Consider the following 24863-nt stretch of genomic DNA (forward strand, 5'->3'; position numbering starts at 1 on the left):
TCGTGAATTTTGTTACGTAGGTTATAACTCTGTCATGATTCCGAGTAAAGCCTCTTGCAATTTCGTTATTTCTTTTTCCTAAATTCAGAACCAGCCGGATCAACGAAGATTTAATCAAAACGTATCTAGTGTATGTCATGTGTATGCATATACAGCTACAGCTGATCCAAAACATTCTTTATTTTTCGGTGTAATCGGCTTTATTATGTTGGTGTCCATGACTAACATCATGTTTGATGCAACAGGCCGTGCAAAGGGAGACATCTACGTCCACGTCTACGAATCCACCGGTTTTCCACGTCTACGTACCAGTCTGGTCTACGAATTCACTGCAAGCCCGTGCAAATGCATTAACTGTTTTGGCTACACTCCATACTTCAGTGTAAACATTTTAGAAAATAGAATCAGAATTTCTTACGAAACGTCTCAACTGAAGCTCGTGTTTTTATCTTCTGATTTCGAATAGTTGATATGAATACTTATTCTCGATCTTGACGAGACATCGCGTTGGTTGGCGAAGCGGAAGTCAACAGAAGCTTTTGCCGAACGTAAACTTTTCTTAATTTGTCACTGCTGTTTGATAAACAAGGACAGCAACATGCCGGAACGTATGTTTATTTTTCACCTCAACATTGTTGGCATTTAGACATTGCATTCAAATAGAGGTTTTGTGTTTATGTAGTTGTAATGTTCCATGGAGTGGAAATGAAATGATCTTCACACTCCGAGTTCAGAGTTCCATCGGTTGCACGTTGGTTGTTGAAAATATAAAACTATTGCATATAAAACAGTACCCGTTTTGATACATTCACGCATTGAACTTGATCAACAGGTATAGTTATTCAAGTTATATTAGGCCCCCTCTGAAAGTAAACATAGCAATTTATCTTTGTCAACACTTTCACGTTACCGATTACTTGTCTTGCCTTCTCGTCATTGAGCCCTTATTGGTTCTCTTATGGTTAGGATCTGTACCAATACACTTTCTGAAGTACTGACTATGTAGTGTATGGACCAAAGTCAGATGTGAAAGGATCTTACAGTAAATACATAACTTGCACTTTCTTATGGATTGGTATTTAAATAATAGAAATGTGCACCACTGTACAGGCCCCAATAAGTAATGGAAGGAATTATTGCAAATTTGAAGGAATTGCATCTCAAATGTCCACTGAAGAAACATTTTGCAGTGATATCGGTAGTTTAGCGGTAATAACATAAAGACAAGCCCCCATAGGAGACAATGTCGGTAATACTTGAAACACGCTCGGCCATCTTCGGAGATTTCTCAGTTCCGTTCAGTGATTGAGTCGAGTGTGTTTCAAGTATTACCAGCACTGCTTCCGATAGGGGCGTCGTGTTTATGTTATTAGTATAATACCTCTAAACTACCAATATTGCTGCAATTGTTTTGCGAGTGGGCTCCGTTTGTTTACATTTGAGATGCAATTCCTTCAAATATGCCACAATTTCTTCAGTTACGTAGTGACGGGGGCCTGACTAGTTTTTAATACATATATCGCTAGATGAACATCATACGTTTTTGGATAGCAGTGTCTTGACAATGATTTGTGATGTTGTGTCACACAGATATTGTTAGTTGTTGAATTGTGTTGAGTATATGTTCACAAGTGTAATATTTATTTTATTTTATTTGAGAATCTTTAACTATAATATCATATTTGTAAAGTTTATTCTAAATCACATTCCACTTCATAATCTTAACTTTTAGGAATGTTTTGATTCTAATTCAACTTTTGGTTGTGGAATTTTGCGGGTGGTCTGTTTACCATTTTCACTGTCCCATATAACCTCTCTCCAATATGTGAGTACTTTATGCAGTCTAATGAACAACTAGTCCAGCATATAATTAGACAACTTCACACTATGCCAAGGTGTGCTCGACGTCTAGCAGACGAGTAAATTTTCTTTGACACACTGTGGGCTATACAGAGAGGTACAACAGTTTTAGGCAAAAATCCAGCCTATCGACTAGAACAGGTGAACGGATTGCTAACACATACACTCATTTTCAAAACAGCATACTTACCTCCACTAACATCCATTCACTTTATTATTTACCAGCCCTGATACGGAACCACCCTGGTTTTCACCGCTTGGCGGACATTTTGATTGGTGAACTAAAAAGTGGATTCGCACTAAAACAGTTAGCAATAAATTGACTGTGGTTGTGGGGAAATTAACTTAAGGCATTATTTCATCATTTGTAGACATTTCTGGATCCCATATATCATTGGACCATTCATTGAACTCTTAACATTACATTGATTACTCTAAAATAAAATGAATGACTTTAAGTAATTATTATTCGACACCATTATCTTAATGAGTGTGCATGTAGTATACATAATGGGTCTTACGAGATGATAGTTTTCACTTTCATGCACTTAGTAAAGTTGACATATTTCCAAATTAGGATTTTGTCACTGATTCATTCAATGGTCAGACCAATGAGAACACAGCTTACCAAATCGCGAAAGTGGACATGCGCACATACTTTTTGAACCTTTTATCTCGAAAAGGTTCGTACACGAACGATTCCGAATGCTATTTAGTGTGCGATCCCTTCCGGGTGATGCACACGGCGCACGTTACAACCATGACAACGGTGAGTAAACCGTCCCTGAAATGAGTGTTTTTGGCAATATTCAAGGGTGTCATCTTGCGGAAATATTGGCTAATGGTAACCATGTCAACAGAAGCCCCAAAGCGTATATACAGCTGGTCAAATAACTGTGTTATAAACAGATTTTTCTTTGTGGAGAGATCTGTATCGGTAACCTGAATATTTTGAAAGTCCCACAGATCCCTAAATAGTAGCCGTTGTTTGATTGGTTCAATCTATTTAATCGTCTCGCGTTTGATTGGACGGTTATAAGTAGCTCAAAGGTTACCTGACGCGACTTTCTACTAGGTTTTGTTAGACTCAGTGGTGGAGTGTAACGAAATTCAGTGGTTCATTTCCTCTACATTCTACATTTCTACACCATACAATTCCTATCCTTCAGTAATAAAGTGGCGCCATTACACAAGTTACATGATGCCAAAAGAAGACATATTCAACAAATCGGTGAATGTATTTCCAAGATAAGAAAAACTATATGACACACACTCTTGGGATTGTATTTCGTCAAGAATAATTTGATAGTGTTTCATATGCAAGCACATTCACTTCAAGTCCCTCTCCCTGAATGTTAACAGGGGAGGCCCAACAATCACAACAAAAAACAAACTATCACAACAAAAAATGTTTTTGATTACATTTAAGTAAATACAAGTCAGAGGTGGTTAAGTGGGGACACATTCTCTTCCCACAGAGGGAAGTTACAGGTGTAACCTCTGTGGAAAGAGAATGGCAGGGACATGGTACATGTAAGATGAAGACCACACCTCCAGTTTCACGAAACAACGTTAACATCATACGTTCACATCCATATATATAGCTCTATAAACATAATATCAAGTGCCAAGAATCATTTGTGCACTAATTACGCGTTACTCTACATTCTAAAATTCATATCCATACAGACAACTATCTAAACAGAATCACTAATTATAAGCATCACTGTTTGATGGAGGAAGGGTCGTATATTTACAGGTAACTTAGGGCTAGCTTATGGCTATAGGGGAGGGACATTATAGAAGTTAATGCAGGATGTCCACCAGATATTTAATAAAGTTAACTGAAATAATACGGCTCTTCCCCCATTCAAGGGACAGAAGTCTTGCTAAAATGTCGTATATTACAAATCATGTCAGTTTTCGAATAACTTTCCGGAAATATGTGTCAAACGTGTAAATGGCACACATTTTAATAGGTCACCAATAACCTTACATATTAGAAATGAGTGAGTGAGTGATAGAGTTCAGTTTTACTTCACGGTGTTCAGTGATATTCCAGGACTATCGATATGGGCGGCACCAGAAATGGACTTCAAAAATTGGATTAAACAATGTGTGTGCGTACGTGTGTGTGTATGTTTAGTTTGAGAGGATCTTCATCATACCGTTCAATAACTAATGTGAATGTTAAGAGACTTCTTACATGTGCCATGTTCGGATACACCTTACTGCGTGCATTAAGTCAGTATTAGTAATACCATGTCTTCTTTATGATTCTTCAGTTATTATGGACTTTACATATAATGTGTAACAAGAAATACAGAATCCCTCTTTGTGGCTGCTGTCTTTAAGTAACTTGGTACCCATACAAATATCATTCCAAACTTGAACTCATGTCTGGGAAAAAAAACTTTCACATTTGGATAATAAGAACACTGTGCACTCCTATCCAAAACTAAAAACATCTAGAAATGACATTGTGGGTCTCATGACATCTCGGAACCTGAAATGTACCGTCCACACACAATAATATATACTACTAACAGTTTGTTTCCTCTCCCGCCTACTGCAGAGCGTTATAGTCCATTTACATGGATTTCGCTTTTTTGGCAACCTCTCACTTACATATCCACAATGGCTGACAGTCAAGGGAGTATCTATGTTTCAAGACTTGTCAGAAATAAAATGAGTGTATTTTATTGGCGGTAAGTGTCCTGCTTTTATAATGAATGTTTGTTTTATCCAAATGTGGAAATATATCAGTCGATAGCTTGAGTTTTCAGTCTTGATTTTGTCTTAAACCATTCTGCTCAAATTTCTTGTGGAAAGGTGCGTCAAAGAAAATGCACTGGCCATATAAACTCGATGTAGGCCTTGAACAGCCACCCATTTACAACACCTATTAAAATCCAAATGAACTCATGTTCAGACCTGTTTGACTTGTCAACATATAAAGTTATCAATTTTTTAGTTATATATTTTACAGCTGCTCATGCAATAATTAGGATCACAATGGATGTCCTTAAATGTCCAAAGCCCCATAACAAAAAGACAACTTGTATATGTCAGGGTAGAGTCTCTACCAGTAGAGATTGCAATTAGAGTCTCCTTCAATCAATGTTTGTTTTTTGTAACTCAGCTGATAAACCCTCTTGTATCACTTACATGCACATTTTACATGACATGCAATACATTTGCCACTACAGACCTTAATTTATAATGTTGGATATTTACTCCAGACAGGAGAAATGCCAAATGGCGAGTAATTTTAGTGGTGTTTCCACTTGTTATTCCCCTTATAAATTCATTAACTGACCATCAAGTGAATGATGACAAATAACACGTGTATGTTTATACCATCAAATGCGAGTTACAGCAAGGAAGATGTAATCTCTGTGGCGCATGCAGCCTGAAAACACTTATGGGCTGAAACTGTTTTGAGGATACCAGTGGAACATCGTTGTTACATAAGAAATACACATTGGCATTTGCTGTGTACTTGTAAATGCTGTGTACTTGTGTAAATGGGTATAATCAGGTTTTTTTTACATAAGAAAATTTTCAGATTTCTCTGCCAATGGCAAACAAATGGCATGCTACGTGAATGTAGACATTATATTTTCACATGCCATGATTAACTAATGAGGTAAAAAACACAGAAATACGATCAAACTGGATCAGTCACTATACCATCCAGGTGTCAGAAAAAAACTACACTGTTGGGATATTTTGTTACAGTCAGACAAGGAATGCCATGAATATTTTAAAATAATGGCATGTGATGGGCATCTGGCCTCCTCACTTTTTAGGGTGAAGAAATTCTGCTAATGTGGACAGGAGCCCAGTCCCTGTGTTCAGCACGGCTGCTTGGTTTCGTAATTAGACCGTTGGTGAGAAACATTCGCTCAGCATCAGTGCCTTCTTAAAAGAACCCACGAATCCGTTGGTAGATGACCAGATGGTGGCCACACAAATACATGCAAACGCCTACTTGCGGGTACAGCAACATGCAGTAAGCATGGACAAAGTACTGTGACTATGTGACCCAGTCCACCCAGCTGTGAATGGGTACCTCATAAGGATGGGAAAGCCACATTAACTGGGTGCGCCTGGGAGTGGTACTATGTGCCGTTCTGATGGACATCCATTGATCATCCCTGCACCCTTTGCTATGTTTCTTGGATGATGCAAAATGTTTCTTGTTTCTTCTTATCAAACTGTGCTATGTGGTCATCCAGCTGTTTGTAAACCTCGGCCTTCTGTTTGTCCATTGTCCACTGGTCTGTTATGATCTCCTCAGCTGATAACTGGTTCATGCTCAAATATATTGGAAATTGACAATGCAGTGGAGACTCCGAGACTCTACAAGTAGGATTGGAGACTCAACCAGCAGAGACTCCGATTGCAATCTCTACAGGTAGAGACTCTGATCGCAATTTCTACTGGTAGAATCTCTGATTCCACCAAATTGCTGTCTCTACCTTGATGTATTGTAGATGTAATAGTTGTATTACTACTGAGACCTGTTTACACAAGAAATAACACTAGAGCATTGTTCATGCATTCTTTATACCATTGTTGTTACCCTTTTTCACATGTAGTTTACGTGCATACGTACAACAAAAAAACTACTTCTTTGATTTTCGTGATTGACAGCCAATGTCAGTAATAGCAAAGAGAAATCTGTACAGATCGAAAAGAAACATCAAAGAGAGTACCTTTTGTTGTGAAAAAGGAGTCTTTTGAAACCTTTTTTTTGTCTGTTTTTCACACAGACATGACAATCTGACAGGAAAAAATGTGAATATTTGCATAATCTGAATTGCAGACTGATGTATTGCCAAACAGATAAATATGTCATTTATTTATTATAGATATGTATGGTGTTTGTTTCAGGAGAGATGGAGGTGTTCTCCAATCCCCTCCCACCTGTCAATCACCAGCAAGATCCAGATGATGACGATGCCCACCCTCTCACAAATGAAGACTTCCGGAAGATGTTGATGACCCCTAGGGGTGCGTCATCAAGTTACACGGCCACAATCAACAAGGCAACGTAAGTTGTGAATATTTCTGTTAACAATCATGAACAATTTGTGAAAACACTGACCTGTTCCTTGTAGGAAGTTAACATAGGAGCAAGTGATCGCAGTGGTGTGTCATGAGAAAACAGGTTAACACATACATGTTTAATACTATCTATATACATGTATCAATTGCTGTCAAAACTCGGAAGTACCTGGTAGTATCATTATATATTGCCCATGCTGAGTTGATCAGCCATACTCTTGCTTTTTGTCTTCTTATGCTATGTTGAGAAATATAAATATTCGATCATGAGCTATTTTAACACAAAAACAACAGCAACACCAACAGAAAAAACAACTTGGAAGTTTTGGTTCAGCAGGAATGACCTTGAATGACAAAGTGGTGATCATGGGGAACTAGAAATATGTTTTGAAAGCACTGCTGAGGTGTCTGTTGCTGACTATGTATATATTACCATGGTTACAGGGCACTGAGGAAGGAGGAAGATGAGGATGAAGATCCTGCTACCAGGAGGCAGAAGAAGAAAAGGTTGGTATGCATCTTATGAAGATAACTGTTGCTAGTTTACATGTATTGAGTAATCCATCATATTTTCCTTATCCTGACTCATGCTTTTTTGCTTATCTCCTCTTCCTTCCAAACATTCAGTGAAATTTTGAATCCCTTCAAATTCCCTACAATCACTCACCTTGAGACACCTCCCTTTTCCTACCAAAAGCTCTCACATGACCACTGACACATGCCAAACCACACTCTCTCCTTAGTTGCCTGAGCGCCTGAATGCCTTTATTAATCTATATTTTTAACTTACCTTACCATAGGTCTTATGCATATTACCTCAAGCTTCGCTAGTAGAGATCAGACAGACGTTGATTCGCCATTCCCTGAATGGCTACCTCGTATAATCTACGGATGTAGTCACGGAAGTGACGTGATCTCCCTACTCGCGGGAAAGCGAGCCATCCCAAAATTCACTTTTACTTCTAGCGTTCGTCTGATCAGACGTGTTTGTTTCGCTCGGAGTTTTCTATTGTGTTGAATAAAGTTGTCGTTCAACAGGTAGGTATGTCTTGTTTCCCTAGGTGTGTGGTTAGTTAAATTGAATTTAACTTCACTTACCTTGCTACCTCGTGTTGTAAATGTTTCTTTTTTTTCTCACTTCGATGTGGGTTTTCCTGCGTTGTTTGTGAGGTGTCATGGCGGCCTTGGAGGTTCTTTATTCCGTCAGGAATACTTCCTCCATCTGTTCTGCTATTTTGTATGGTATTTCCTCCCGATTTTTGCCGTTTTTCATGTGTTTTTTTGTCCCACGTGGCATGTTTCACAGGTAGCCATGTTGGTTGCTAGCCGTCGCTGTCGCGAGCTTACAGGCGTACCCACTTTAGGTTGGGGGTGCGCTTTTGCTGCATTTTTTATGTAGGGGTGTTTTTCGTTTCTACCTCTAGCGTTATTGTTTTATTTCACGCTTCGGGTATGTTTTTATCTGTTGCAGTTAACTGTGTATGACTCGGCAGTTTTGTACTGTCTGCAAGGGGCAGAAGTCAGCCAAGGATCCCCACCCCTGGTGTCCGGATTGTGCATCGCAGACCTGTTCCCTTGACAGCCGCTGTCAGCATTGTACTAGTCTTTCTGTGGCGGATTTCAAGACCTTTTTAGCTGTCCGTAGAAAGAGGTTTACTCAGCGGAAGAGGAGAATGTCTTCCCCAGCTTCTTCTTTAGGTTCTTTACAGGACGACCCGGAGCTGCCTACCTTTACAGCACCAACGCCGACGTCTGGTTTGGAGCGCTCATCTACGACGCCGGTTCGATCGTCTCCGGAGCCACTTCGCTCGGACGCCTTTGTTGACTTATCCCGTCCGGACGCCTTAGCGCACCCAGAAGTTCAGAGGCTATTACGGTCTCTCCTGACGCCCAGCACTTCTACTAGAGAGCCAGCGCCGACCTCAGCTACTGTGCCAGCGCCCATGTCAGCGCCTGCCTTGATTCCCGAACTAATTTCAGCGTCAACGCCTACGCCTATGCCAGCACCGACACCTACGTCAGCGCCTATGCCCACGTCAGCGTCTACAGCCTTGATGGGGACACCTTCACTGGTTCCAATACCAGCACCTATACCTACGCCAGCGCTTGTTCAGACGCCGGCTCCTGTGCCTCCGCCAGCGCCTTACCGGATCCCCAGGATCTCTCACACGCTATCTAGAGAAGAGGTGCTACAACGTCAGCTAGACGAGGAGCGCGCTCGGCGCTTAGAAGCTGAGCGCTCGAGACGCAGATCATGGTCCAGATCTCCGAGGAATCGGCGCTCTCGTTCTCCTCATCATAGTCGGCGCCGGCGCTCGCGCTCATGCTCACGCTCTCCTAGACGACGGCGCTTCCGTTCGCGATCCAGATCTCCTCGGCGCTCTTCCAGAACCCGGCGTTCACGTTCACCAGAGGCCTCGCGAGTTTCACTGAAGGATTCTTCTACTCGGACGCCTTCTACCTCTTCCACCCAGCGGCGGGAATCGACTTCAGTCTCTTGGGAAGATTTGGAGGAGCAACACTTCTGCCCTGACTATGAAGAAGAGGCAGGTGTAGGCGAGGATGATGGCACCTATCTACCACTATCGGCAGTGTTTGAGTGGATTGCTGACAGGCTACCTGACTGTCCTTCTCCGTCAGTTGATCCTAATAATCCGGCGTCCATCCGTTTGTCCCCGGAACTACTAATTCCACCTCATCCTATGGTGGCGGAGGCAGTGTCTCTCCTGGACGAGGATTTTGCCAAGCTGTCTCTGAATCCTACGATCAAGGCGTCTAAGTCAAGGAAGTCGGATTACAAGATCCACAGCCTAGACTTCACAGATAATGGTGCAGCCCAGGACGACTCACTCAAGCGCTTGTCAAGTTCTTCACTCTCAGCTTATAAAGTGCAGGACTCCAAATTAGCAGCTATTGACACGGAACTCAAGCGTATGCTTAAACCCATTTCGGCGTTAGCCTCAGCTACTTCAGCGGCTGCAGCAGACCTATCAGAAGACAACGCCTCCAGGGTGGATCATCTCACGACGATCTTCCAGTGGCAGGGCAAAGTTCTTCATGACTTACTCGGTCACTTACGTGCAGCGTTGGCTATGACAACTTCGGTTCGCCGCTCCGGCTTCCTGGATACATGTAATTGGCAGGAGGAATTTAAGCGCCAATTACTTCGGGCTCCCTTCACTTCCAAGTTTCTGTTCGCCGACAAGATTCCAGATATTTACAAGTCGCACGCGGAATTAACGAACACTGAAGTCGCGCTGTCTACCTTTGAGGCGCTTGGTTCTGCCTTTCGTGGCAGAGCCAGAGGAAGTGGAAAGAAGCGCTATATTCCCAGGAGGGAATCCATCCGCTCCTCCTTTGGGAGGGGACGGGGCCGCACCAAGGATAATGACACTCAGCGGAAGCCCCAGGAGCGCAGCCGGGACACCCCCTCGATGCCAGGGCGAGGCAGAGGCAAGCGCCCCTACTCTGGTCGCTGAAGCCGTGGATGTCTCCGACTGGGACCTCCCACCCCCAGTCGTACCTGTCCATCCGACTCCAGTAGGTGGGAGACTAGGGATCTTCTGGCCCAACTGGTCATTCCTAGAGGATCCGTTTGTAAGCAAGATTCTGAAGTCCGGCTACAAACTACCATTGGTCGAGACTCCACCGCTGACATCTACTCCCCAGTCGCGGATATATCCTCAACACCAACTAGCTCTCCTAGAGTCCAATATCGACATTCTGTTATCCAAGAGAGCCATAGAGACAGTGCTGGAACCCCACCGCTCCCCGGGGTTCTACTCACCCATCTTCCTGGTGCCAAAGAAAGATTCCGACAAGATGCGCATGATTCACAACATGGCGGTCTTCAACAGACAGTATCTGGCCGACCCTCCTCATTTCCGAATGACGTCCCTAGAGCAGATTCGAGCCAAATTGTCTTCCGGGGCTTGGCTAGCCAGTCTGGACCTACAGGACGCTTACCTACATGTTCCCATACATCCGCGTCACAGGAAGTACCTGAGGTTCGTCTTCAACGGAATACACTACCAGTGGAGGGTGCTTCCGTTTGGCATTTCTACGGCCCCGTGGCTTTTCACACGCATCACGCTTCCGGTTACCAGGTTTCTTCATCTAAGGGGAGTGGACTTCGATCCATACATAGACGACTGCCTTCTCAACCACGGCAGTCCTCTACTGCTACGCAAACACTTGGACTTCTCCACCCGCCTGCTGCATCAACTGGGTTGGATGGTCAACACCAACAAGTCACATCTGGAACCAACTCAAGAACTGACCTTCATCGGGGGATTATTTTTAACAAAAGACAATCTTGTCAGGGTCCCTCCAGATCGATGGCTAAAGATTCTGGCGTTTGCGGATCGAGGTCTCTCTCAACCCATGACCCTCAGAGAGTGGCAGTCTCTGTTGGGTCTTTTGACATCGGCGCAGGATCTTACTCTCAGAGGGCGCCTTATGCTACGGCCCTTACAGAGGTTTCTGTCACCATTCATCCAGATGAACGACCTCAAGTCACGGGTTCTTCTACCTCCACATCTACATCAGTATCTCCGGTGGTGGATGGTAGAATCGAATGTCTGCGTCGGCGTCTGTTTGGAAGACTCCAGTCACGACCACGAGTTGTTCGTGGATGCGTCTCTACTAGGGTGGGGCGCCCATCTGGCGGGCCGAACGACCTCAGGGCTGTGGTCCGACGCCGAAAGGTTGTGGCACATCAACAACCTGGAATTGCAAGCCGTCATTCTAGCAGTTCGCCGCTGGCTACCGATTTTGTCCAACACCAAGCTCCTGGTGGCGTCGGACAACTCCACAGTCGTCTGGGTTATCCGGAATCAGGGCACGACCAGGTCCAAGCAACTTCTAGACCAGATGTTCGTGTTAGCAGATCTGCTAGACAGCAACAGGATCACAATCAGGGTTCGACACATACCCGGCTGCAAGAACATTCTGGCAGACGCGTTGTCGCGCCCAGGCAGACCTTCACCGACGGAATGGATGCTTCATCCAGACGTGTTTCGTCAGATTTGCCTTCGCCACGGGAGACCCTTGGTGGACCTCTTCGCCACCAGCTTCAACCATCAGCTACCAACTTACGTGTCTCCCGTACCGGATCCACAGGCTTGGGCAGTCGACGCTCTATCTCTGTCGTGGGAGGGTCTAGACGCGTACGCTTTTCCACCACCCGTTCTTCTCCCAGAAGTGATTGGCAAGATCAAGCAGACACAGAACCTGAGACTGCTTTTGGTCGCGCCCTGGTGGCCAGCCAGACCGTGGTTCCCCGATCTGCGACGCCTCGTCAGCGGAGATCCGGTTCAGCTTCCAGATTGGCCACACCTCCTTCGTCATCCGCACAGCCAACAACTCCATCCAGATCCGCTGAGATTCCATCTGCACGGCTGGACCATTTACAGAAGGCATTAAGGGCGAAAGGCTATTCCTTGCATGTGGCGAATGCCATAACCCGAGCTCATCGGACATCCACCAGATCCCTCTATGATGACAAGTGGCGCTCATTTGAAAGCTTTTGTGCTCAGAGATCACAGGATCCCATGACAGCTTCCCCACAGTTCGTGGCGAATTTTTTGATGTTTCTACGTAATTCCAAGCATCTCAAAGGGAGTACGTTGGGTACCTACTTGTCAGCATTGAACTCCGTCTTGGCGGTCAAGACGGATCGTCAGATTTCTAAAGTTCCAGAACTGGTTGCCCTGCTGAAGGCGTTCAAGTTGGAGGACCAGAAGGTCAAGTTCCGCCCTCCAGCTTGGGATCTGAATGTTGTTTTGCAACACTTGAGAGGCTCCCCATATGAGCCCCTAGAGGATGCTTCCTTCGAGCTGTTGTCCAGGAAGACGGTCTTCTTACTTGCCCTAGCTACGGCAGCTAGAGTTAGTGAGATTCATGCCCTGGATGTCACACAAGTGCGTTTTGAACAAGCTAGGCATGGTCGAGTCCACTTGGGATTGCTGTGGGACTTCATTGCCAAGAATCAGCTTCCCGGGCAACCAGATAGACGGTTCTCCATCCCGCCTTTATCGACCATCCTCGGACGACATGATACGGAGGAGGAGTTCCTGTGTCCAGTCAGGGCCCTTAGATATTACATCCAGAGGTCTGCCTTGAAGAGACATTCCCGAAAGAGACTGTTTATCCCTTTTTCTTCATCGTGCAAGGGGGAAGTTAATAGAAACACTATTGCTCTGTGGCTTCGTGCGACTATCCTGGCGGCGTACGATGCCAAGAAACTCCCCCATCCGACGGCGAACAACCCCCATGAAATTAGAGCCCTGGCGTCCACTATGGCCCTCCACAGGAACTGTACGGTGCCACGGATTATGGAGGGTTGTTTTTGGAAGTCGTCCACCGTTTTTGCCTCACACTACCTGAGGGACTTGGCTGTCGAGGACATGGAGGGGCTTCAGTCTTTTGGCCCGTTGGTGGTTGCACAGCAACTCACCCAGCCTTCCGCCCATTAGGTAATTGTGTTGTTCTTACCTTTGGTCTTAAGATTAACCTCACCCTCTGGGTGCGTCGGTTTCTCTTTGGAGTTCCCTTGGGTTATCCTTTGTCCTGTTTCCAGGTTTGCCCTGTGACGTTGGCATTGGTCTCCCGGGTCTCCTGTGCATGTGCTTGGTCTGCTGAAGATGTGAAGGTCCTCCGGAGTCCACACCACCGTCCTCTCTGTCGAAGCCATATGCATAAGACCTATGGTAAGGTAAGTTAAAAATTTATTAAAATCTAAATATTTTAGATATTTAAATACTTACCTTACCATAGGGCGGTGACTCCCTCCCAACGCTGGATGCTCCTCCCCACTTTGGACTCATCGGACCTTTCTTTCCTGCTGCCAGTAAAAGTGAATTTTGGGATGGCTCGCTTTCCCGCGAGTAGGGAGATCACGTCACTTCCGTGACTACATCCGTAGATTATACGAGGTAGCCATTCAGGGAATGGCGAATCAACGTCTGTCTGATCTCTACTAGCGAAGCTTGAGGTAATATGCATAAGACCTATGGTAAGGTAAGTATTTAAATATCTAAAATATTTAGATTTTAATAATATTCATCATTATTGAAACAAATATCATCAAAATTTTGTCAGTTATTAAATGTTTTTCACCTTGTTTCAGGTGATAGTTTGTGTATAGTCAACATTGCTGACATCAAATACAATGCTTGACTCACACCTGGGTTTTTCTGTTGTTGTAGTTTCATTTGATTATGCATTGATGTTGTAGTGGTTATACTGTTGTCATCCTATATGCATATGTTTGTACTCTGGCGTGGTGTTCACCTGTATTATTGAATCATAACATGTGATGTTTTGACTTTGTTTTTGTGCGCTGTTGCGTTTCCATTATGGTCACAGCATCTTGTGTCTCTGTCGTCTCAGTCAAAGTCAGCACCATCTTATGTGGCCACAGGGGTACCAACAGTCTTGCTGACATAGTAGCAGACGTCTCCAGTTACTTGAACTGCAGGTCTTCATGGAGTCCGCGCAGAGATCATTTGGTGCTGCTCAGACGTCAATGCAGCAGATCTCTACGGCCTTCATCGGGCTCACTGTTCCCTTTGAGGGTCACTTAACTAGGGGCATTATTGATCCAGAAGTAGGAGATGTCTACAGTCTTCATCAGGATCACTGCTCCCTTTGAGGGACAGTTAACAGAGGGCATCGTTGATCCAGCAGAGGATGATGTCTATGGTCTTATTGGGATCACTGTTCCCTTTGAGGGTCAGTTAGCCAGGGGTATCGTTGATCCAGCAGAAGGAGATGTCGACAGACAACCTGCTAGGGGTTGAAAACGCTACATTGTCTCCTAAGTCCAAAAATGAGATTGTGACAGCTGTCACTCAGGAGCGGTTTCATACCAACACTAACTCGACTGCGCGGACAACTTGGTAGACGTGATCACCCATCGGGTGTATCAAACTGTGGAAAAGAAACAGAAAGCAGAAGCAGATGTCTTACTGAGGCAATGTCGAAGATAGCAGTAGTCTGCGGGATGATGACAAGCGGTCTTATATGGCAACATCAGCAACCAACACTGAAGATTAACAGCAGGGTTCAGCGGTTCAGAAGGACAACACCTTGACATCACAACATGGAACACTTTATGAAGACGCTACAGGTAGATGTAGTTTTCTACCTGACCTACGACGTCATGTCACAAAGCTACCAAGTGGAAGATAAGAGGTTAGCTCAGCTTGACATAACAACCCAGAGGGAGTGGTTTGGGTTAAAAAGATCCAGTGTGATTAATGAGCCTCTGCTAATTGTCTAAGAGAATCCTAAGACGAACCTCCGCTAGGAGGGGAGCGGATGATCCTGTGGTGTTGGTGGGATCTGTCAGCTCTCCCAGGAATCGCAAGACTTGAAGGACTTCATGTTAATTAAGTCGATCCAGACCATGTATAGTAGGTATCAGCAATCATCTCAACTGCAGACACTAGAAGGTATTCTGTCTGAGGGGGTGCAGTATTGGCAGTATTGGAGAATATTACAAGATGAATACGTCATAGAAGTTTCATGAGAAGCTACAAGATCCAGTTGAATCTGCCAGTGAGTTCTGTAGATCATACATAAATATCAGGAGAGGGTTAGTTCTGTAGATCACACATAAATATCAAGTTATGTGAGTTATGTAAATCCAATGTATCCGTTGACCAAAAGGCCGTTGGTTTGCACATATACAGACTTACAGAGAAGCAAGTTGTAGAAACTATCAACATGTTACTACAGAAGCAGTTGTTGAAGTTCAAGATCAGTGTAATGCTTTTTATCTGGATGATGGTATACAGGCACATCAAGAAGCAGATCTACTCGAACAACAGCTGAAGATTATGATCTACCTATTGACTCAGTTGTGTTGGTTGGTGAATCATATGAAGTCGGAGTTGGAATTGTCTCAAGACTTGAAGTTCCTGGGCATCAGGTTTCTAACTACAGAGAATCGAGTTTTGGTTTCAGATGGAGAAACATACAGTCGTCCATACCAGAAGCCCTCAGCAGTCCTTTAAACCTCACAGCAAGGTAGCGTCTACAAGGTTTACTGAAGTCGGCACAGGATCTTACATGCAGAGAAAGACTGTAGTTAAGACCTGAAAGCAGTAATAGAAGAAGTTTTCCATTGGACAGCACAACTAAAGAATCAAGCCCTGATGATACACATGGACAACTCGATGGTGGCGTTTTACATCAATCTGCAAGGATCAGTGCCCCAACTGCAACTAACATTCCAGTTATTCGACATCATAGAAGATATCAACTTGAGGGTCAGGGCTTGCCTCATACCAGGGGCAATGATCATCCTAGCCAATGCCTTATCTAGACAGATACATCCATAGAGAAGATGCTTCATGCAGAAGCCTTCCAGTTGATAACAGAAACAGTCGGCTAGCACTAGCATGGGCTGTTGACGCCCTAGCCGTATCTTGGGAGTGTCTGAATGCTTATGCGTTCCCTCCATCGATCCTGTTACCAGAAGTACCACGCAGGATTGACCAGATGCAGATCCTGCAACTGATTTTGGTCACGCCTTACCGTTTTCAAGGCTTCTAAGAGAAACACAGTGAAACCTTGTTGCGCCTCCTAGATTGGCCGAACCTCCTCATCCATCCCCATACCAGGCAAAAGCACGGGAACACAGAAGTGTTCTGCTTACACGTATGGAACATATTAGATCCTGTTTACAGAGAAGATGGTTCCACACCAGAAATGGTATTTCTGCATGCCCTTGCAACTGCAAGTCTGAAATCCACTCCCAACAGTCGTACAAGATTTGAAGTTGGCAACCATGCTGCTGGGTCCAAATGACACACAGGGCTTGTCCTTGTGTCCGGTAAGAGCTCTGAACTTACGAAGAAGTGCTGTGAGAACAAGGACGTTGAAGTGTCTGTTTATCCCTTTGTCTCCCGCATTGTCTGTAGAAGTCTCACAGACGACTGTCTCCTTTTGGATCAGAGCAGTGATCCTAAGAGCATATGAAGCAGCCGGGTTAGAGCCCCCAAGAGCTTTGAACCCCCATGAAGTAAGAGCATTGGCCTCGACTCTGAGGCCCTCCATGGGAACTACTCGATCTCATCAAGTATGAAAGTATAGTGCAACAAATCAACGTTAAAGAAAATCTCACTTTGTCACGCAGACTCACTGATTCAGTGCCACCAGCAGAGAGCCCATGTAGCCCTGTTACAAGATAAGTCAGCGCATGAGTGAACTAAGATTCACTTTTGGTATAGTCCCCACCTTAACATCAGAACAAATTGGGCAGACTCAGTATGCTCAGATCTGTCATTGGAATTAGACTTTGTTCTCAGATAATTCCATCCAAACCTACTTACTTGAATTTGTGTAAAATGATGGATAAAAACTTCTGGTCCAAGTTTCATTGTGAGGGTTATGAAACCAGTTATCATTAGCGCAACATCTCACTGCTGCAAACAGCATGGAAGCTGAGGGTTAGATTTGAGTTGTTATGTGTAATGTATCAGGTTTCAACTATTGTGCCTAGCTTATATGTGAGGTGTCATGTTTCAGCTACTTTGCCAGGCTTATGTGTGAGGTGTCATGTTTCAGCCACTTTGCCAGGCTTATGTATGAGGTTGTCATGTTTCAGGTACTATGTCATGTGTATGTGCGAGGTGTCATGTTTCAGCTACTATGTCATGTTATGTATGAGGTGTCATGTTTCAGTTACTTTGCTACACACCTTATGTGTGAGGTGTCATGTTTCAGCTACTAAGTCATGTTTATGTATGAGGTTGTCATGTTTCAGCTACTATGTCATATTTATGTGTGAGGTGTCATGTTTCAGTCACTATGTCATTTTATGTATGAGGTTGTCATGTTTCAGCTACTATGTCATATTTATGTGTGAGGTGTCATGTTTCAGCTACTATGCCAAACTGAAGAGGATGGAGGAGGAGAGACAGAAGGAGCTAGCAGACAAATACAGAGACAGAGTGAGTTCTGTAGATCACACATAGATCCTGAGAGAGGATTATTTCTGTAGATCTCACATAAATACCAAGAGCGGGTGAGTTCTGTAGATTGCACACAAATACTAAGAGGGAGGTGAGTTCAGTAGTTCACACCTAAACAACAAAGAGAGGGCAAGGAGCGACCAAATTGGGCAACCTGTTTGCTGTGGGTTGCATCCCATGTCGGTGGAGGACGGTAGTCTGGTGGTTGAGGGCAGTAGGAGTCTGAACCGTGTTCCTGTTTGCTCAACACACCAATTTAGCTCTTATTTCACCTAGACGGGTGGTAGAATCGGCCCAGTTCTATCAATCAGCTGGTCACGCCAAGCCCTGTGTATGGACTTGTATGTCATTACACAAATTCAATTTGAAAAAGGTTTATTTTTGGACTTGGCACATTTGTTTGTGTGGACTTTTTATTTATAACTCCTCTTGCTCGCGTATATCATCCAAGTATCCTTGGCGCTGCAAGTTGGAGACCCACTTGTTTTTAGCATTGTCCTTGTGATACTTCGTGGTGGGTGGGGAGCTCGGATGATGAACCTTAAAACACTAACCATGGCTTGCAAAACCTGTATCACCAAGAAAAAAGGTCCTCTTGACACAGATCCTGATAATAATGAACTAAGACCGTCCACATCTATTGACTATTGGCTGAGTTTTATTGTACTTGAGACCGTTGACAAGACACCCTTGAAGTTGAACACTCTTTGCTGTTTCAAAAGGCATACAAGGCATAGCAGGAGATGTTAAAATCGTTAGACGTTTGCGTTCAGGCTCTCTTCTTATTGAATGCAGTAAGAGACAACAGGCAACTAACCTCCTGTCAACTAAATCTTTTGGCGTCATTCTCGTCTCAGTATCTGCCCACCGAACACACAACACCAGCAAAGGCATAGTGAGAGACCGAGACTGCCTTTTTGCTGATACGCTGGACATTGATATTGCCTCTGAAATGAAGGAACAAGCAGGGGTTCAAAAATCCCATCGCCCGACGCCCGGGACAAGGCAGATTTCATTTTGGGCGTATAAATAATGATATCTTACTTGCCCGTGGGCTACCTGGTAATTACTGCAATGCTTACGGTTCCAACAGGTAAATGTGAGACGATACGAGAGCAAAATGAGGGAACTTTCGCAATGATAATAAACTAGAGTTATCTTTCTTTGCTATTTATCCCTCCCCGATCGGGGCCTCGCAGTAAAGCTATTGGAAACCGAAGCGAGCATTTTTATAAATAACTGACCAATCACTGACAAGAGAGCCGACAGGCACGTTTGAGTGAACTGTCAGACCGCGGCTGAATAGCAGACGACTGCCTCCTCATGTTTTATGGAAAAAAACATGTCACAGAAACTGATGGACAGTTTTTTACAATCGGACACAGGGGTGAAAAGGAAGGCCTTGGGTGATGACACCGAAGCCGAGGTTTGCACCAAACAATCTAAAGATAAAAAATACGACAACGAGAAACGGTGTAGACAGTTTCAGAAGTCTTGGTGTTCAAAATGGCCGTGGTTACTTTACAACGAAGAAAAAGACATTATGACTTGTGAATATTGTGCGCGATTTCCGTCTGTATCCACGAGACATGGGGTAAAGAACACTTTTGTCAGTGGGTGTTCAAAATTCAGAGTAGAATATCTGAAAATCCATGACAGTTCAGCCGTTCATGCCGAGTGTTTGTCATATTATATTCATAGCGGTGAAACCGGTGATTTGGAGGTTGGGGCAAGCTGCGATAAAGTAGAGAGAGACGGGAAACTTTTGAAGTGTTTTAAAAACATGGACAAGAAGAATTACGATCAAATTGAGAAACTGTTTGTGACAGCATTTCTCATTGCCAGCAAAGGAAAACCACTAAGTGATTTTGCAATGCACTTAGACTTGCTTGACAGGGTTGGTGTGGACATAGGGCGTAATTACAGAAACATCGATGGTGCGAGCAAGTTTATTCAAGCAATTTCACATAGTTTGAAAAAAGACTTCCAATCAGATATTAATGAAGCAAACTATGTATCCATTCTTAGTGATGGGAGTACTGACTCGGCAATTCTTGAACAGGAAACTGTGTTTATTCGTTATGTAAGCCATGGTGTTCCAGTTTCATTCCATGCTGCAGTTGTAACTCTAGATCATGCTACTGCTGATGGGGTGTTGGATGGAATAAAAACTGCTCTTGAAATGAATGATATTAGTTATGAAAAGCTTGTATCACATGACTGTGAGGGGCCCAAACTAGTGTCTGCAAACTTTGATGGTGCATCTGTTATGATGGGTAACCGTTCTGGAGTTGCAGGAAAGATCACACGAGAAGCTCCTTACGTTGTACCTGTTCATTGTGTAGCACACAAGCTGGAATTGTCAGTGTTGGATGCAGTAAAGGGCCTGTTGCCATTGAAAACTTTTGAAGAGGTATTGAAACAGATAATTAAATTCTACCATAATAGCCCCAAAATGAGAAGAGAACTTAAAACTATTTCTCAGATCTTTGAAACAGATTTGGTTCATTTGAGTGATGTGAAAAATGTGAGATGGTTGGCTAGCAAAGAGAGAGCTGTAAGGGCTCTGAGGACAAGTCTTCATTCAGTGATACAACACTTTGAAACTGTTGCTACTGGGCGAACTGAACAGAGCTCTAAAGCAAAGGGCTGGCTTGCAAAAATAAAAACTGTGACTTTCATTAAGACTTTGTTTATTCTGTTGGATGTGCTCCCTTTACTCACTGAAGTATCTCTTGTGTTCCAAAAGGAGGACCTTCTTGTCACTACAGTGTCCCAGGAAATTGAAGGTGTTATGTTGAAACTTACCCAACTAAAGGTACAGCCAGAAACAGGAGAAAACCTGAAAGCCTTCATGGATCTCTACTCACCCCAAGATGGTACTTTTGATGGTGTGATTCAACTGATTGGACAATCAAAACATGTAAACTTCAAACAGGACATGTTCTTCAATTCACTCATTGATGGAATTGTGAGATATATTGACAAAAGGTTTGAATGTTTCAGTCAAGCTCCACTGAAATACTTCAAAGTACTAGACTACACAGAGTGGCCCACTGATAGGTGCAGTCTTTCAGTGTATGGGTGTGAGGAGATAGATGCCTTACTTGAACATTACCATCCACTATTCACAGATGAGGAGAAGACAAGAATCAAAGAAGAGTTCACCACTCTTAAAGGATACTTAAAGAACTGTAAAAAAACAGTGTATGATTGCTACTCAAACCTGCTATTTAGTAGACCCCAGTGTTTCAAGGTTTTCTTGAAAATTGTTGAACTTATGTTTACAATCAGCCCCTGCACCGCAATTTGTGAGAGGCTGTTCTCATCTATGAATCTTGTCAAATCCTCTCACAGATCAGTTCTCAGTCAAGATAACCTCAACAATATCCTGACAATTATGACACATGGGCCCAAGTCCCTCAAAGACTTCGACCCCAGGTCAGCAATCAAAGAGTGGACGACAGGCTGTAAAGGTACAAGACATGTCAAGGGGCATGGTCTTCACGAGCAAGCAGGCATATCTTTGCCATATCCACACTGTTTCAAGTCCACCACCAGTCCAGAGATGCATAAAGCCTTAGAGTAATCATACTGGTATTGATTTAAATTACGTTTCAACAATATGAGAGTCAGAGACTGTTCTGTATAAAAACAGTACCAATTATTACCTGTAAAGAGAGAAAAAAGACGTCCAAACAGTAAACAATAACATCAAATACCATGTTGATTTATTCTTTCACAATATCATCACAATTATGTCATAAACATCAGGGCAAGTGGAAAATTAGTCAGGGCAAGTTACTTTCTTGAAGTCACTTGCCCTGTGGCAAGTGGCTTTTAAAAAAAATTTTGAACCCCTGACAAGGTGTGCTATATGTAAAACATTTCACTACCCGGAAACACAATGAGATCCAACAAACAAACACCTATTTGTTTTCTGTCTCTACCCCGACTGCTCCTAAATCGATAAAGGCTGGTTACTGTGGAAACATATATATTCCAGATCCACTGAGATGTTTCAAGTGCCAAAAGTATGGGCATGGTGTAAATACTTGCACATTGTCTGTTGTGTGTGCTCACTGTGGTGAGAAGATACACACAACAGAAGATTGTGACAGTAGTTATAAGAAATGTACTAACTGTTCAGGAGACCATTCTTCTTTTTCAAAAGAATGTCCATTATGGAAGCAGCTCAAATTCTCAAATTCACCCAAAATATTAGTTTTTCTGAAGCAAAGCAACTTGTCCAGAGATCTGAATTAACAGAATCGTATGCTTCAAAAGCTAAGAAATCATCTGAGGCGATGAATAAAGCAACCAGATCAACTTCAAGCTGTCAACAGATTTGACGTGGGTGAACACTGATTCCCCACAGAGTTTTGCACCTGCAGTATCTCCCCACACTGCTGAGCCTCTTCCTGGCAAGTCTCAAGTCATCCAGAGTCAGATCATGATCATATTGCATCATATCAGTCTACCACAAGGTCTCAGTTGTTGTGTAACATACAACAAATTACTAAAGGCAAAAGTAAACCTAAGTCTGATTTTTCCCCAAAACAAAGTGGCAGAGCCCAAAAAGGGTCTGAAAATGAGATTAAACTTCACAACAAATATGGATCACTTGAGGACATGGACGTGTCCGAAAATGTCGATTCTAGGGCATACAGCTTGTCGCCCACCCAAAAAGTGTGGGGTAGGTCCCCAATAAATCCCCCCAAAAGATAGTTTACTCCTACAACATCGTACAGTGGAATTGCAGAGGACTAAGGCATAATTATAATGAGTCACAGTTATGGGTCCAGGATTGTACGCCGTCAGCAGTCTGTCTGCAGGAGACTTATTTAAGGCAGACAGATCCTTTGAGCTACATCATTTAAATGCTTATCATTGTTGCTCACCTCCACGTGATAGAGTCACTGGAGGATCTTCAATCCTAGTCAAACAGAGTGTTATCCATAGCCCAATTACACTCACTTCTGATCTTCATGCAGTTGCTGTCCGACTCACTTTAAATGTTATGTTCACATTATGCTCTTTGTATGTCTCACCGTCTACAGCTCTCCAGAAGACTGACTTTCAAAGCCTATACGATCAACTCCCCAAACCGTGTATTATTATGGGGGACTTGAGTGGCCACAACCCACTCTGGGGTGGTACAACTACTAATACTAAAGGTAAACTATTGGAAGAGTTCTGTTCAGATAACGATTTATGCTTATATAATGACAGTTCTAACACATATTTACATTCTGGTACGGGAACATATTCAGCTCTTGATCTATCAATTACAGACCCTAAACTATTGGGTGAATTTGAATGGTGAGTCCATGATGACCTTTGTGGGACTGACCATTTTCCAATGGTCTTAGCACCTGTAAACCCATCTGATACTACCCCATCTTTGAGATGGAACCTAAAAAAAGCTAACTGGAACTTACATCGAACTTTGTGTTGTAAAAGACTTAAACCTGACCTTCTTACAGATGTTCCTGATGCCATAAAGAATTTCTGTGATTAACTCAATAACATAGCTGACGAGTGTATCCCTAAATCTTCTGCAGTTCCACACATACGAAAACCATGGTTTACCGATGAGTGCAAACAGGCTATAAAGGCACGGAAGATAACTGATCGTTATTTCCGTCGCCATCCCATGGTCCATAACTTGAATAATTTCAATATTTTAAACGCTAAGGCACTGCGTACTTTCAAGCTCAGTAAGTGCCAATCTTGGCGCAGTTATGTGTCAAAAATAAACTCCCGAACACCGATATCAAAGGTATGGAATATGATCCAGAAAATAGAAGGTAAGGGCTCTCAAACTGGCAGTAAACATCTCAAAGCCGGGGACAAATTATTAACTAGTAAATCCGATATTGCAAATAAACTTGAAAACCTTTAGCCAAAGACTCTTCCTCATCGAATTATGTACCTCAATTCCAAAAATATAAAAAACAACAGGAAACAAAAACTATTAATATTAATTCAGATAATGGGGAAGACTACAATGAAATATTTTCTATTCATGAGCTTCATACTGCTCTGGAACAAGCTCACAATACTGCTACTGATAATGTACATTATCAGCTCCAGAAACACTTACTGAATCATGTTAAGAGATTTTCTTAAACATTTTTGATGATATTTGGATCTCTGGAAACTTTATTTCTTCATGCTGTGAAGCTATCGTCCCTATCCCTAAACCTGGACGGGATCATACCAATCCTTCGAACTATCAGCCTATTTTCCTTACCTGCTGCATTTGCAAAACCATGGCGCACATGATCCATAATCGACTTGTTTGGTACCTGGAAAGCAGTAACCAAATTACAGATATTCAATGTGGTTTCCACAAAAACAGAAGTACCGTTCATCACTTGTGCGTTTGGAATCATTTGTTAAAAACTCTCTAATTAATAAACAACGTGCAGTGTCTATCTTTTTTTATCTAGAAAAAGCATTTGACACAACCTGGGAATATGGCATCTTAAAAGATTTAAATGACTTTGGATTACAAGGTCGTTTACCTCAATTTATATCCAATCTTTTAAATGACAGTTTCAAGTCCGAGTGGGTTCTACCCTGTCTGATCATTACAATCAGGATCAGGGTGTCCCACAGGGCAGCATTTTGTCTGTCACCTTATTTAGCATGAAGATTAACAAATTGTTAACAGCTGAGGGGATGATGTAAATCCGACTAGGGTCCATGCAGGTAGCAAAGGCACTGTAAGTCCAATGGTCCCTAGTATGGTGATCTACCTTCAGTTGTTGGCAATCTATAGCCTGATTTTATATTGTATTGTCCGAATGGTGATATTATTTTTAACTTTCCATGCTAGTTTTAATGGATATTGTGATATTCTAGTTGTTTTACTGTCCTTCGTTGACAGGTTTTTATACTATACATATATTTCATTTCAGAATTAAATGTTCTCGTCACGAT

The 24863-nt window shown here is 43.1% G+C and overlaps 1 protein-coding gene across 1 annotated transcript in view; it reads left to right on the plus strand.

Annotated features, from left to right (window-relative positions):
- The first annotated feature begins 479 nt into the window (after positions 1–479).
- Positions 480–24863, plus strand: part of LOC137274686 (protein Red-like) — a 37314-nt gene continuing 12930 nt past the window's right edge. Inside the window, exons 1-4 of the mRNA XM_067808027.1 lie at positions 480–608; positions 6760–6919; positions 7378–7440; positions 17825–17894. Coding sequence (XP_067664128.1) covers positions 599–608; positions 6760–6919; positions 7378–7440; positions 17825–17894 — 303 coding nt within the window. The 5' untranslated portion in view covers positions 480–598. The remainder of the gene's footprint in view (positions 609–6759; positions 6920–7377; positions 7441–17824; positions 17895–24863) is intronic.

This window comes from Haliotis asinina, chromosome 2, assembly GCF_037392515.1.
Source record: "Haliotis asinina isolate JCU_RB_2024 chromosome 2, JCU_Hal_asi_v2, whole genome shotgun sequence".
NCBI classification, from domain to species: Eukaryota; Metazoa; Mollusca; class Gastropoda; order Lepetellida; family Haliotidae; genus Haliotis; species Haliotis asinina.